General features: G+C 36.2%; 1 protein-coding gene across 1 annotated transcript in view; it reads right to left on the bottom strand.

The window, feature by feature from the left end:
* The window catches only part of SP2353 (EGF like, fibronectin type III and laminin G domains protein pikachurin), a 165410-nt gene that overhangs the window by 74394 nt on the left and 76832 nt on the right, over positions 1 to 14184 (bottom strand). The window contains exon 5 of the mRNA XM_081972229.1: positions 3895 to 4096. Coding sequence (XP_081828355.1) covers positions 3895 to 4096 — 202 coding nt within the window. The remainder of the gene's footprint in view (positions 1 to 3894; positions 4097 to 14184) is intronic.

Here is a 14184-nt window from a genome sequence, read left to right as displayed (position 1 = left end):
GGGCACCATCTTCTAGTACCTTCTCTCGGCACTACATTGTCTAAGCGGAAATCCATCGCTTAGCTTCGACATCTTTGGTCCATTGCGTGCTCTCTTTTTAGCACACGTTGCTCTGGACTACTATACATCGTCATTTCTAAGCCCATCTGGAGAACCTTCTTCAGCCCGTCATTTAAGGGACTCTGGGTGCACGCGGCTGTAGAACCGACGGTGCGGAACCCATCCGAAGATGCTGGTTTCTCCTAGGCTTGCTCCTCTTCTTCTCGCTTCTTTAATCAGGTCAATTTGTCGATGGACGCAACGAGGTAATTAGGTGGCCCCTAAAGTCAACAATTAATTAGCAAACAAGCCCGACTCCAATAACATAAACAGACATAACATGTATTTATAAACAAAACACCTTATACTTGCGCGATTTTGCTACCTCAGCAAAGTACCTAGGTCGGGAATGGCGTCACTGGTCTAGAAATCGAGATATTGTTATTGCATTAACTATACATACACTTATTTTATGAAACCTAGTTATCAAAAGTTTAGTTTTATCTTACCCAATACACTACAAACTAAAATGTGCTCCTATGCACTAAAATGTTTAGGGCAACCTACAGGCCGCTCTTGATATTGCCCTACTCGGTTCAAGCAACTGCAGACCTGCAGGCTGGTCCTTCAAAACTCGTCTTGATTCTTCTGGGGTGTGCTTGAACTTGTGGGGGTGGGCATTGTTGTGTCGTCTTCGTGATCTCTCTTTCTTTCTCTCTCTTTGTCTCTCTTCTTTCTTCTGGTCTTTGCCTCTCTTCTTTCTTCTCTGTTATTCCTTCATCTTTTTCCTGTGACTTAATTGGCTTCAATTTGCGAGGGTGTGTCTATCAATATGAAGATTAATAGACGGGGATTGAACGGGGCGCCTCCACCATGTCACGTTTAGGGGGTAGCGTAGGAAGAGAAACAAGATCGTAGCTTAAGTATGTCTTCTTTATTAGGCAGTGAACACTGACCAAGAGGGGGTGTGTGGGTGTGTACGTCTAGTGGTAGGTGCGTAAGCCCTTCTGAAGTGTCGCCAAGCCGTCCAAGTGTAACGAGCCGTCCGGGCACTAGAAAGTTCGGACTGTCGCTCGTGACCTCCCTCTGGGGATGACCCCAGAGTTCGGTGATTTAGCCGAGCTACGGTGCATCTTTTATACTAGTCAGCGACCTCATTACGCTAACCTTGCTGACTGTGCTGGTTACTGGGTGTGCACCGTAACTACTAACACGGGTGTGACACTATTGACACTCAAACGCGTTGAATGGCATGCTGTCTGCAAAAACCTCTATTGGGGATACCATGGGTGCTGAACACATGTTTTAAGGCTTTAATAACAGCACTAGCAGTTTTTGATGGAAGATCAATTATTTCTAGCCATTTCACATTTTCACTTCAAATGGAATGTTGGCATCTCGCTGCAGATTGCTTAGTGAAAGGGACCCTTTAAGTTTCTGAGACCTCATTCTAAACTGCTCGTCAAAAAGAATGGGACAGCAAAATTTTTGCTCTTTTTTGAGCGGCTGCTTCTTCAGGGCATCGGTAAAGCAAAACGTCTTATGGGAGATTCAATGCATTTTATGACAATCTTTTAACCCAAATTAAAAAAAAACTAGGCTTGATATTGCTGTTTTTTAAACGGCATATGAAAGAAGACACTTGCTGGAATGTGCGAAAGTCAATATAATTTTTATAGTACGTCAATTAAAAGATTTAGAAGCATTTTAACAAAATGCTAAAATTACCATAATTTTCAAGTCACTATTTTTCCTACCTGCAAAACTTTTTTGGTGACAAAAATAACTTTCGCACATTCCCCAAACCTTTAGCTATTTAATAAAAAAAAATCACGCAAATAAGTTAAAAATTAAAGTCGTAATTTGGGTTAAAAGATAGGACTAAAAAGTTGCTCGAATTCGGAGCGGAAATCTTGCATCTTTGTTCCATATCACTCTAGGAGTATCGTCGCTTAAACAGTAATGTCTGCGTTAAAACTGCCGTAGTTTTATCGACAGAAACAAAGAACAAACAGTGTTTTTTATATATTTTTCAGCACGTAGGCCAAGCATCGCGATCGAAAAACGTAAAGTCTTTACCGATCCCCTTCAAATTGATTTACTTGATTCTAATAATTTTTTTGAGGATTAAAAGGTATTTTCTTCTTCTTTCTTTTGACCTAAATGATCTTTTTGAAAGGTGCCACGGATCCGAGTATACAGGGTGTGACTGAGGTGTAGTCAAAAAATGAAAAATTCGGTCTAACGCCATTTCTCGCAAAAATTTTTTTTACGTTTTACAATAGCCTTAATCGAGTCTTGCGGTCAATATCTCTAAACGTTTTCGCCAGTTTGGCGATTAAAGGCCGTTTACAAAATTTATTGCAACATTTTTAAAATGTGGTTACTTTAGATTCTCTTGTTTAAAATTAAACAATTTCTTTAGATCTTTTGTGGAAGAAGAGCGGGATTAGCAAGTTTACACTTAAAACTACCCAATTGTAAAAAAAATACACTGCGAGATACAGGGTGACTCAAAAAAAAAATTGAAAAGAAAATCATATATTTTATCATAAATCTTAGCATGTTCAGTCATTTTAATGGAAAATAATGATATTGGATAGAGAAGCACACTATTTGTTTAGTAATCCAATTCATATCTCTAGACATTTTCGCCAGTTTGGCGATTAAGGGGCGTTTACGATATTAAAAAAATGGTTCTTTTTAATTCTCTTGTTTTAAATTCGAAATTATTGAATTTAAAACAAGATTAGCAAAATTACATTTCAATTCACCCATTTTAGGTGAACATTTATAAACCGCGAACCTTTATAAACAGAGTGGGTTAAAAAATCATACAAAAGATAAATCAAAGGTTTTACCATACAAAAAAAAAACATGTATCTTTATTCGGTAAATTTAATCGAAAATAATGGTTTTTAATTTAAAAAAAACCAAGTCCACAGTATTCATATCCGATGACTTTGCGGGCTACAAACCCATTTGTTCTTAATACCTTGTCGGTCCCCCAGCAGTTTGTTGCAACTCCGCAACCCTGCTTGGCATGCTATCCACCAACTTTGCAATAAAATTTTGGGGAATTGCCTCCCATTCAACCCTCACCATTTCTGCCAACTCATTCAAATTTTGAAATTCATGCTCTGAGCCATTTATTCTCAATTTCATTCTACTCCATACGTGCTCTATTACGTTCATATCCGGTACCCTTGCAGGCCACTCCATTCGTTCGATGTTGTTCTCTCTCAAAAATTCTTGTACGATTCTGACTCGATGTGGACGAGCATTGTCGCCAATTAAGATGAAACCGTTCCCAAAGTTTCGATAAAAGGGAACAACGATATCACATATACACATACCCCTGTACCTCTGCGCATTCATACTATCCTCAATCAAAATGACTAAATCTGTTCTTCCATTCCTCATAATCCCGCCCCATACTGTAATTCCACCTCCCCCAAAAGCAACCCTAGCATCCATGCATTCTTCCATATATCGTTCATTTCTTTCTCTCCATACCAATAATCGCCCGTCAGACATTTTGTCAAAAGTCATTTACACAGATTGTTAGAATTTATTTACTTTTGACAGATAAAAATTAAAGCATTGGAGAGCTGTTGCCAACGCACAATTAGAATGTTATACAGCTAAAAAGCAAATATTCAATCATTTTGTTTAAAAATAAGTGCAGTAACCAAACCAAACAGTATACAAACAACTTTTGAACGCAATGGCACTTAATAGAAATTTCAAATTCAATTCAATAGAAAATTCAAATTTTGTAATCAATCTTCTTTGTAAACGTTTGATAAACTACTGATCATAACACTAAAGAACGATTAAACAAATAACACTTACCGAAATTCGACAAACCCCTGATGCAGTAATAAGGCCATAAAATCCCCGGCCATATCATCCCTCTCCCCTGTGAGGAAAAAAATGCCGTCGAAGGCCTCCGGCCGAAGTTCTAAACTGAGTTGAACATGTTTATATGCACCCCTAAGGGCTGGAAACGCCAGCCAACTGAAGCCGGTAAAACGGGGAGATTGTATTTCCATATCTGAAACGGGAAAATTCCGGTAATGAAGCCGAAAATTCTTTTTTACCATCAAATCGGACAGGTACATGACGTATGTGCCCGAAGATTGATGAGCCCCATGAAACACAGGTCTCATAAGTCTCCCTTTGAATTTTGATTACATTTCCCCCTCTCCCCCATATTGTTTTGCTATATGTACGTACAGAGTTGATTGCGTGCAAATGCACGTAGGATGAAATTTACATAGTAAACATTCCCACCATACATAATTTGGGACGTGGGATCATCTGTTTTTCCATAGATCAATTAATACCAATCTGAACTCTAAACAGTAATTAATCGTTTTCCCCTTCTGAGCTGGAAGTTCAAGAGACCTTCCCATCTCATTTCCACGGCGGTAAGAATGAAATACCGTGACAGGGCAGGAAAACCCACCTCCGTTGCCCTTATTTATTACGCAAGACCTACAGATCGATAGGGCGAAAGCAATCGAAATACTGATTTGATTGCTTAAGCGAAGGGGTCCGATTGAAACGCTCCTGTTTTCGGTTTGACGCCGAAAACGATCTTTGTTTACAAATTAGTTTTCAATCGGAAGCTGTTAATGAAATTAAGGAGAAAGCAGCAAAACTTAGTTTTTACCGCCAGTTAAGTCCATACTCAAAGTTGCTATTCAATGCTTTTGAGTTTTGTTTAGTATTTCCTTGGAAAGTAATAACTCATATAACATAAATCAATGTAAAGTAGGACGAGCTGGACGACTTAGCAATGTAATATACAGATTTTAGCTATTCTTTGTTAACTGTCATTATTGTTAAACCGATTGAAAGTTTAAAGACAGAACTAACAATGTCTAACAAATCTCGTAGGTACTAAGATGACTGCATCTCTAACTACAAACTGTCATTGTTAGGATGGATTTACTTCTTGTCTATTTTCATGCTACATTAATAGAGTTTATGTGATTTATTGTGTTTATATTTTGTTTTGGTAATTTTGAATCATAAATACGGGCATTTCAGGATCGTTTTAAATGGTGTACTCTCTTTCCAAATCTTCGTTTCACTTTGTTCTGTTCTTATCTGTTGTCGAAAATTGAATAAAACGCCCTAAATGCCAATGCTTTATCGACCAGGTCTTGTGCTTTTTCTTTGGACGATATATTCCGCTTTTCCTCGAAAATTTCCAGGAGATTCAACAAGGTGCCCTTTTCTCTAAAACCCTGCTCTACTGGGAAATAACTGATGTAAGTGTGTATAGTTATATTTTGTCTACTTTCAACGGCACTGTTGCATCCTTAAATCGCTTTTACCATGAAGCTTTTACTTTTCCTGGACATACATTAACACAGAAAGCCAGACAATATTGAATCTTCTATTTTCCAAAAACCTACCTGTACGGATAACATCATTTTTGACAATTTTAATTAAATAACAGCGGTGTCTAGATTGTTTTTTTTAATAGACTCTTCAACGTTTAATCTTGCTTCACGTAAAGTTGGTTTAGATAGTAGTCGTAAAATTGAAATAAAACAGTCAAACTTTGGTTCAGTGGACTACCTCTTTTGATACGTGTGCAAACACTAACTCAGGGGTTCAAAGCGCCACCGACTTTAAATGAGGAACTAAGTCGGAAACCTTCAGATTTTCTGATAGCCTTCTGATCCAAAGTATAACCAAGCAAAATATGAACACAACCCAAGTTACAATTACGTAATACTTACTATAACCAATGCAGCTGTGAACAAAGCGAGCCAATTATGTGATGATAATCAGCTTATTAAAGGACCATGTGATCTGAGCATTAAAACAACTCTGGTAAAATTCAATTAAATATATTGTCAAACTGCTTGATCGGCCACAATTATAATGCAAAGGCAATCAGTCAAAAATTAAGTAAATTAATGCTAATTTAAGTTATAATTAAATTATCAACAAAAAAAAGGTAGAAAAAGATAATATAAGTCACAAGAATTACCAGTTATAGGGGAACTTATCAAAAGTGGTTAGTTAAGTTAGGTAAATAGGCATGCCTGACAACCCGACTAGTTTTGGAGGCCCAAGATGGATCAGCCCCAAGATCCATCTTGGGCCTCCAAAAGAAGAATCCCTGTTCCACGACCAAACTGTGCAATGGGAATCTACGCTGATCTGTTCATGCTACAACTTCAGGCAGTTCCGTGGTTGCGGACCCAGATATCAAACCCTACGGGCTTAGTCATGTAACCCTGGCGTTTTGCCCTAACCAAGGATGTTCGTTGCCCTAACCAAGGACGTTCGTTGCCCTAACTAAAGACGTTTGTCGCCCCAACCAAGGACCCTTTAGTTAATGTTGAAAGGGTAGGTGGTCCCCTCTGGACACAAATGGCTTAGCTGGCTCTAACCACCACAAATCCTCAACAAGTGAGTGGCAAAGAAATAAGTTTAAGTTGGCCTACTATTGCAGCTAAAGTTACTAGTCAAGAGAGCGTCAAAAAGGCTTCCCTGCCCTTAAATAGCCAGGGCACATCCGGAAACAAAGGTGGGAGTTCGCAAAGCCAAACCATTATTCCAGAACACACTTTTCTTCTAAAGACACCAGAATACCGAAAATTGATTTTTTTGGTTTAACGGTTTTTAGCTGTCAGGTCTATTCGGCCGAGCGGTGGCTGTAATTGCGGCAAGGATTTATCACTGGGGATGAGTCTGAGTTACCTCATATCCCTGCCCAACTTGGAAAGAAAAATCAAAACATTCACCAAAAATGTGGGTAATGACAGAACCAAGCATGCTCCAAGCACAAGCCAGTCAAAGGACAGGCACGAAAGTCAAACATGAATGAATAAACGCGCAGAAACGTATTACAGCTTAAGTTGAGCAGAATTAAGAAAGCTTACTGTGTGGGAGGCGGTAAGAAGGGGGAAGAGCAGAATAGATGACACCGCACAAGGTGCCCTTGTGGGCAGAAGGGGTTGCAAAGCTGAGTAAATATGATCTTGCTCCGGAGTGTTGTGAGGACATTCAAAAAGTAGGTGATGTATTGTATCCCTTTGGTTACAGGTACACAATAGATCCGGTTTAACTCCAATCTTGTGGAGGTGTCTTGAAGAGAGACAGTGTCCACTACGCAATCGGTTTCGGGTAGTAATCTCTTTACGTTTCAGGTGCTGTCCTCCCATAAACCATGTCGTTCTCAAAGGCTTCTCCACCAATTCAGCGTACAACGCTCCCATATTTGCTTTTTAATTAGAGGGATATTCTCTGTATCCAAGTTGAAAGTCGAGTTTGTCTGCACTAAATTTTCCTTTATTTGCCAAGTAATCCGCCATACCGTTTCCCTCCATCCCGGTGTGGCCGGGAATTCATGCCAATCCGATGTCAAATCCCTCCACATGCAGTCTGCCCAGACTTTGCTTGACAATATGAGTGATGTGATCGTCTCCAGGATTAGGAGCAGAAACAATACCTGCGAGGACACTTCTGCTGTCCGTGTATATGACACTCCGTCGAATGTTAAAGCAGTTTAGAAGCTTCCAAAAAATGTTGTGAATCGTGTAAGGAATTCCAAATGCCTCTAAAGGCTTCTATATGCTGTTTAAACAGTTCAAAAACCTTCCAAATGCTGTCAAGTAGTTCAAAATATTTTTGAAAGTTTTCAAAAGTCTAAAATCTTCCGTATGCTTCTAAAGCAATTTAAAATCTTGAAAAAATTTCTAGAAGTTGAACTCAAAAAAAATTTGCATCTCTGAAAGAGTTTTGTGCTTTTTGAAGAAAATAATTTTGCTTTTTTTAACGACTTTAGTGCTTTTTAATCCAGACTTTAGTTACTACCGAACAAATTTAAATTTGGAGCAGCTTTCCGACTGACTCTAGTAACTTTTTTTTACCATATACTTTTTAACAGCTGATGATATTTCATAATTAGTTTTTTTGTTATTACCACGAGTTTCTGATATATTACTATGATTACCTAAACGATAGTAAAAAAATACAAAAAGCACGTTGTCATTGACATGATAGGCGGTAAAGTAAAAATTAAACCAGACCAGTTGTTTAAAATATTCCATTCTAAGGTCATGTTTGCGTGAAATAGGTACTATAGGCCCTTATTTCATCTCTTATTAATTTACAGGGTGATTCCAAAGTTGGTGCTTTCCTCTCACCTACCAATAGGGCTTCAAAAAATTAGTTTTTTTTTTCCTTTGACGCTTTTTCGAAATATGAACAATAACGAAGATACAGGGTGTCAAAATTTTACTGAAAAAAAACAAAATAAAAAATAACTTAAATTAACTACAGGTTATTCTTTATCAACAGACATAAACATAAACAAAAGATTTCAGCCGCCTTTGAACTAAGTTTTAATAATTTGACATTTTAAATTAAGACAGCATTTAATTTTAGGCACGCATTAAGATGGTTTTTATTTTTTTACTCAAAAGCGGTGCGTCGTTGTAAAAAATAATATAAGGGGTTTTATTTTTAGAATTGAACAAGGAATTCAATAATAAATTTTATGTTGAAAAAAACTAGTAGGGTAATATATTTTTTCGAAAATGTTTTTAAAAAATTATACGCGCGGCTCTGGTAAACGCAAAAAAATTGTTGTTTCTTGGAAAATTTCCTTTCCACGTAGCTACTGACACCTACAAAATTTTGTTTAATTACTTCAAGTGGTTTGGCCAAAATCATAAAATTTTTATTTTTTCAGTAACACTTTGACACCCTGTATCTTCGTTATTGTTCATACAGTGCGTTTTTTTTAACGCGCAACATAGGATTTCACGTGTTAAATTTTTAAGCCCGTGTTAGACCATGTTGTTTTGGAACTACAAGTATAAAACTTGACGGGTGGTTGTTTCGTACCCTGAAGCTTAAGTAAGTTTACCAATTCGGCCTAAAAAGGGATTAAAAACTTGCAAAAAATCATCTTTTTTCGAAAAGATTTTATCTTTCCATACTCCCTGTATGTATGATAGGTGCTTGTTGTTTTTGATACTGGCACGGCAGGTAGCAGGTAAAATTTGGCGTAGAAAGTAAAACAAGTTGATCATTAACTTTGTATCAAGAAAGTTAAGAACAAAAGAAGTATTTTTATAAGTGAATTGTTCAAAGTGACCTCCGTTTGAAGCCAAACAGTATTCCAAACAATCATAAAATACCCTTTTGACGTTCAAAAGATGTCAGGTCTTTATGCAGTCAAAATATGTCACTCTACCTGCTACCCGCCCTGCCAGTATCAAAAACAACAAATCATACAGGGAGTATGAAACGATAAAATCTTTTCGAAAAAAATGATTTTTTGCCAGTTTTTAATTACTTTTTAGACCAAATTGGTTAACTTACTTAAGCTTCAGGGTACTAAAGACACATCCGTCAAGTTTTAGACCTGTAGTTCCAAAATAACATGGTCTAACAGGGGCTTAAAAATTTAACACGTAAAATCCTATGTTGCGCGTTAAAAAAAACGCACTGTATTTCGAAAAAGCGTTAAAGGAAAAACAACCTTATTTTTTGAAGCTCTATTCGCAGGTGAAAGGAAAGCACCAACTTTGGAATCACCCTGTATACTTAAATAACTGTTTTAGGTTAGTTTTATTTTGACAAATTAGGAAAGGGTCTTGCAGATAGTTAGAACCATCCTCTTTTGTGCTGAGATTTATTGTCCTGAAACCGTTTTACAAATTCAAAGGATGCAGTAAAACAAACGTTAAGATTAACACTAGCAAAACGTAAATACTACTCTAAACAAACTTTATAATTATCCTTGCAAATAAACCCGCGGCTCGAAAACAAAGCGGAACTTATTCCTAAAGCTTGGCATTCGAATGCTCTACTGTACATACATATTGATCCGCCAGGACGTTGACAAAAGGTCACCGACTACCAAGTTTTCAAATTAAATTAGCAACTCCATAACGTAATATACAAAAAGTCTGTTTATAACGACTCTCCTTCCAGGTGTACACTTTTGAAAAGAGTTCCGATTTCAATTAGGTGAGTGTAAAGTTCGCGAAACAAATTATCTGAAAGTTAATTAATTTTCTATTAACCATTTTTATGAGGTTTTGAAATAAGAGGAAGGTTAATGAGTCCCTGGCTCAATAAAATTAACGAGCGTTCTAGTTACAGCCAGTTATTAATACCTACCCAAGAGGCGAATTCAGGAATTGGAGTGTTAAATTCTGGAGTCATCCAAAACCTCATTTCGCTGAATAAATTTGAGTAATAAGTAAAGTTTACGAAGATTATAATTATTTATCTTGCTACCGACAAGGATAGAGAGATCTATTATAGTAATAATTGTTAATGTGACATTTGAGATTTTTCAGTTGCTACATTAAAGTTAACCTCTAATGGGGTGAATTAAAGTGGACGAGAATATTAATTGGTGAAACCATTCGAAAATACTAATGACTAATAAATCTGACTGGCGTTGGATTTATCTAGGCGATTAGCGGATTAATAGCGGCATATTTTATGTTCAATATTTAACAAGGCAATTAGTGAATCACAACAAACAATGTTTGAATTAACGTACCAACTAAAGTTTGAAAGATCGGGTTTCAAGTATTTTTAACCTTATCCTGAAGTCGATCTTTGCAATGAAATTGCTGTAATAATTATACATCGTTCTTTGCGTGTTTGTTTCGTCGCAATGTTAACAGTTGCATGTCTAGATAATAGCGAAACGGCATCAATTTTCCATAAGGGTTAAAAAGTCCAAACGCGAAACCAAAGCGGTAAATCAGGATTTGCCTTTTTTTGCTTCGTGCCCGTTTTATCAACAGAAAATATTGTAAATAATTCCCATTTTGTTCGAATCCAAACCTGTAGCAGAGGCAATGTGAAAACCGCAGAACAAAACAAAATGTCTTTGTTTAGTGCTTTGTTGGAATAAACATTTTCGATATTTATTTTTCAAGTGTTATAAAATAAGCTTAATTTGATCTGTACTGTTAGTACAAAAATTAATTTTGTTGTTAAACTTGGTAAAAAAAAACAACACAGTTTGAGAAGAGAGTCAAAATCGCCTGTAAAACCCACTTGGAGTGAAAAAATGACTGTTTTAAGTACGTTTTTGGAATCCTCATTAAATTTCCTATCCAATTACCTGAAAAAAACCTACAAGATTTGATACAATCAGGGAGTAGAGCGGTGTCAAAACTTGAACAGTCAGAAACACAAAATTTGTAATTTATCAATAATTCAACCATCACTACAATTAATACAAATTGCAAATTGCAAAGTTACTAGGTCAGAATTAATTTTAATATAAGAACAAAATTAATGAATCTGCCAATTTGTCTTAATTGATATCATCGAACTGGATACGTCTGGGATCCATTTATTCAAAAAAAAAGATTAATGATTTGCGCTCTAAAAACTTCAGATCATTTTATGCATATTGGTTAGAAGTACAGTCTTAAGGGGATCGGTAAAGACTTTACGTTTTTCGATCGCGATGCTTGGCCTACGTGTAGAAAAATATATAAAAAACAGTGTTCGTTCTTTGTTTCTGTCGATAAAACTACGGCAGTGTTAACACAGACATTACTGTTTAAGCGACGAGGCTCCTAGAGTGATATGGAACAAAGATGCAAGATTTCCGCTCCTTAATTCGAGCAATTTTTTAGTCCTATCTTTTAACCCAAATTACGACTTTAATTTTTAACTTATTTACGTGATTTTTTTTTTATTAAATAGCTAAAGGTTTGGGGAATGTGCGAAAGTTATTTTTGTCACCAAAAAAGTTTTGCAGGTAGGAAAAATAGTGACTTGAAAATTATGGTAATTTTATCATTTTGTTAAAATGCTTCTAAATATTTTAATTTACGTACTATTAAAATTATATTGACTTTCGCACATTCTAGCAAGTGTCTTCTTTCATATGCCGTTTAAAAAACAGCAATACCTAGCCTAGTTTTTTTTTTTATTTGGGTTAAAAGATTGTCATAAAATGCATTGAATCTCCCATAAGAGGTTTTGCTTTACCGATGCCCTTAAACTTAGTGTTCCCTTAAAATAAATTGACACAACTTCTTATAAACTAGTGGGTCTGTTAGTTCATGTGACTACACTCTAAATTCACTTAGATCGTTTTGTAGGACTACTTAAATATTGTGTTGATGTTGCCTAGTAATATTGTATTGGTTATTTTTATTAATCATTCATAGAAAATTGAAACTTTATGGTATATGTACTACGAAAGGTTAGCTGCGTTATAATAAATACATGGTGTCCCTGAAAGAGGGATTTCCTCTTTTTTTTCCTCTTTTTCTGAAAGAGGGAAGAAAAGAGGGGTTTTGTGGTGTGAAAAATTTAAATCTGATCTCATATATATATATATATATATACAATCTTTATTTCGTTTACAACGAAACAGGCTATCGACCAGTTTGGTCTTTCTGCCTATGTGATAAGAAATGCATACTGTAATATGATTACAAAATAAAGTATAACTTAACTAGGTAAAGTATTTACAAAATAACATATTTAAAAAAAAAAAAAAGTTAGTCTAACGTAGTTTTGAGGATTATGCTATGTGTAAGTGTTCTAGTAGGGTAGTTGTAGGAAATAGGAAGCGAGATTGTCTTGTCTGTCTTGTGAGACACAGAGGATTTAGTATGGTCCAGTTATGTGGGTTGTTTTTCCATTTTGTTTGAATTTGTTGTAGTCTTTCTGTTATTTTTGGTAAGTTTGTGCGTTGGTATAGTAACTCATTTGAGGGGTTATGAAGTGGGTTTTGGGGATGTCTTATTCGTGTTATTATTCTTAGTGCGATTTGTTCTGTTGTTTGTAAGTGCCGTTTATTTCGTTCAGTTGTGTTTGTCATAGTTATATGTCCGTAGTCTAACAAAGGTCTGCAGATGGCTTGGTATATTTTTGTGGCGGTTCTTATGCTTATTCCTTTATCTTTGTATGTTAGTGAGCGAAAATGTTTTGCTGTTTTAGTTATTTCTGTCCGGATGTTTTGTACGTGTTTTGTATATTTAAGTTTTTGGTCTATTGTGAGTCCTAGATATTTTACGTAATTTTTTGGTTCAGTTATGTGACCGTCTGTTGTTATTGCAGGGGATTTTCTGTTAATTCTATGGTTGGAAAGCAGGAGTTGATTTTTCGTCGCGTTGGGTGTGAGTCTCCAAGTATAAAACCAAGTCATTGTCATGTCTGTTAGAGATTGAAGTTTGTTTACCGCTTTTTCAGTGGTTTTGTCATGGACGATAAGTGCGGTGTCGTCAGCGTATTGCAATATGTAGGCTGTTTTGTCTATTTGCATTTTGTCCTGTAGGTTGTGATTGTATATGTCGTGGCAGTATATATTATAGAGGAATGGGGAGAGTGGTGAACCTTGAGGTAGTCCTTGTTCTGGAGAGAAGGGAAAGGAGAGAGTGTTGTCAATTCGTACTTCTAATTGTCTGTTTTCTAACAAGTCTTTGATAGTGTAAAGTAAGTATTTAGGGGTTTGGAGTTTGTATAGTTTGTGCAGTAAGCCTTTATGCCAGACACTATCAAACGCCTTGTTGATGTCCATAAATAAACATGCGGATTTTTCGTCATTAAGGTGCGTTGTTTGAATGTTGTTCGTTAGGACAAAGAGAGGATGGACAGTCGAATGTTTGGGTTTAAAACCGAATTGGTATGCTGGGATATGTTGTCCGATTAGTCCTTCCAGTCTGTTTTTTATTATGTGTTCATAAACCTTGCTCAGCACCGGGAGTAATGTTATTGGTTCTGATCTCATTTTCCTTGTACGCAGTATTGTTGAAATAGTAAAATAGTTGTGGAATTGTAGTAGTGTTTTTGGTAGCTGAGTTAATTATTGTACAGAGTGTTTTGAAGTGTAAATAAATTTATATCTTGTTGATTTAAATTGACTTTGTGTAAACCCACGAGAAAACTGTAACAATTGGTGTCAGAAGTGCGACGTGAATTTGAACTAAACTTCGGGTTAGAGACTTGTGTTCAGAACCAGACTACAGATTTTCGGAACAGTGGTGTGTTAAATTTGTTTTATGCCAATAACAAGACGTCAAAGTGTGTTCTTGTGATGATTCGCTTCTTTCTGATAGGAATACTCAGATTGGAATCACACACTAATTTTTTGGCTTGATTGTTATAATCGTATAT

Source organism: Ips typographus, linkage group LG2 (assembly GCF_016097725.1).
Source record: "Ips typographus isolate SLU linkage group LG2, UJ_Ityp_2.0, whole genome shotgun sequence".
NCBI lineage: Eukaryota > Metazoa > Arthropoda > Insecta > Coleoptera > Curculionidae > Ips > Ips typographus.
Note: the sequence above shows the minus strand (reverse complement) of the source record. Positions and strands in the feature narration are given on the sequence as shown.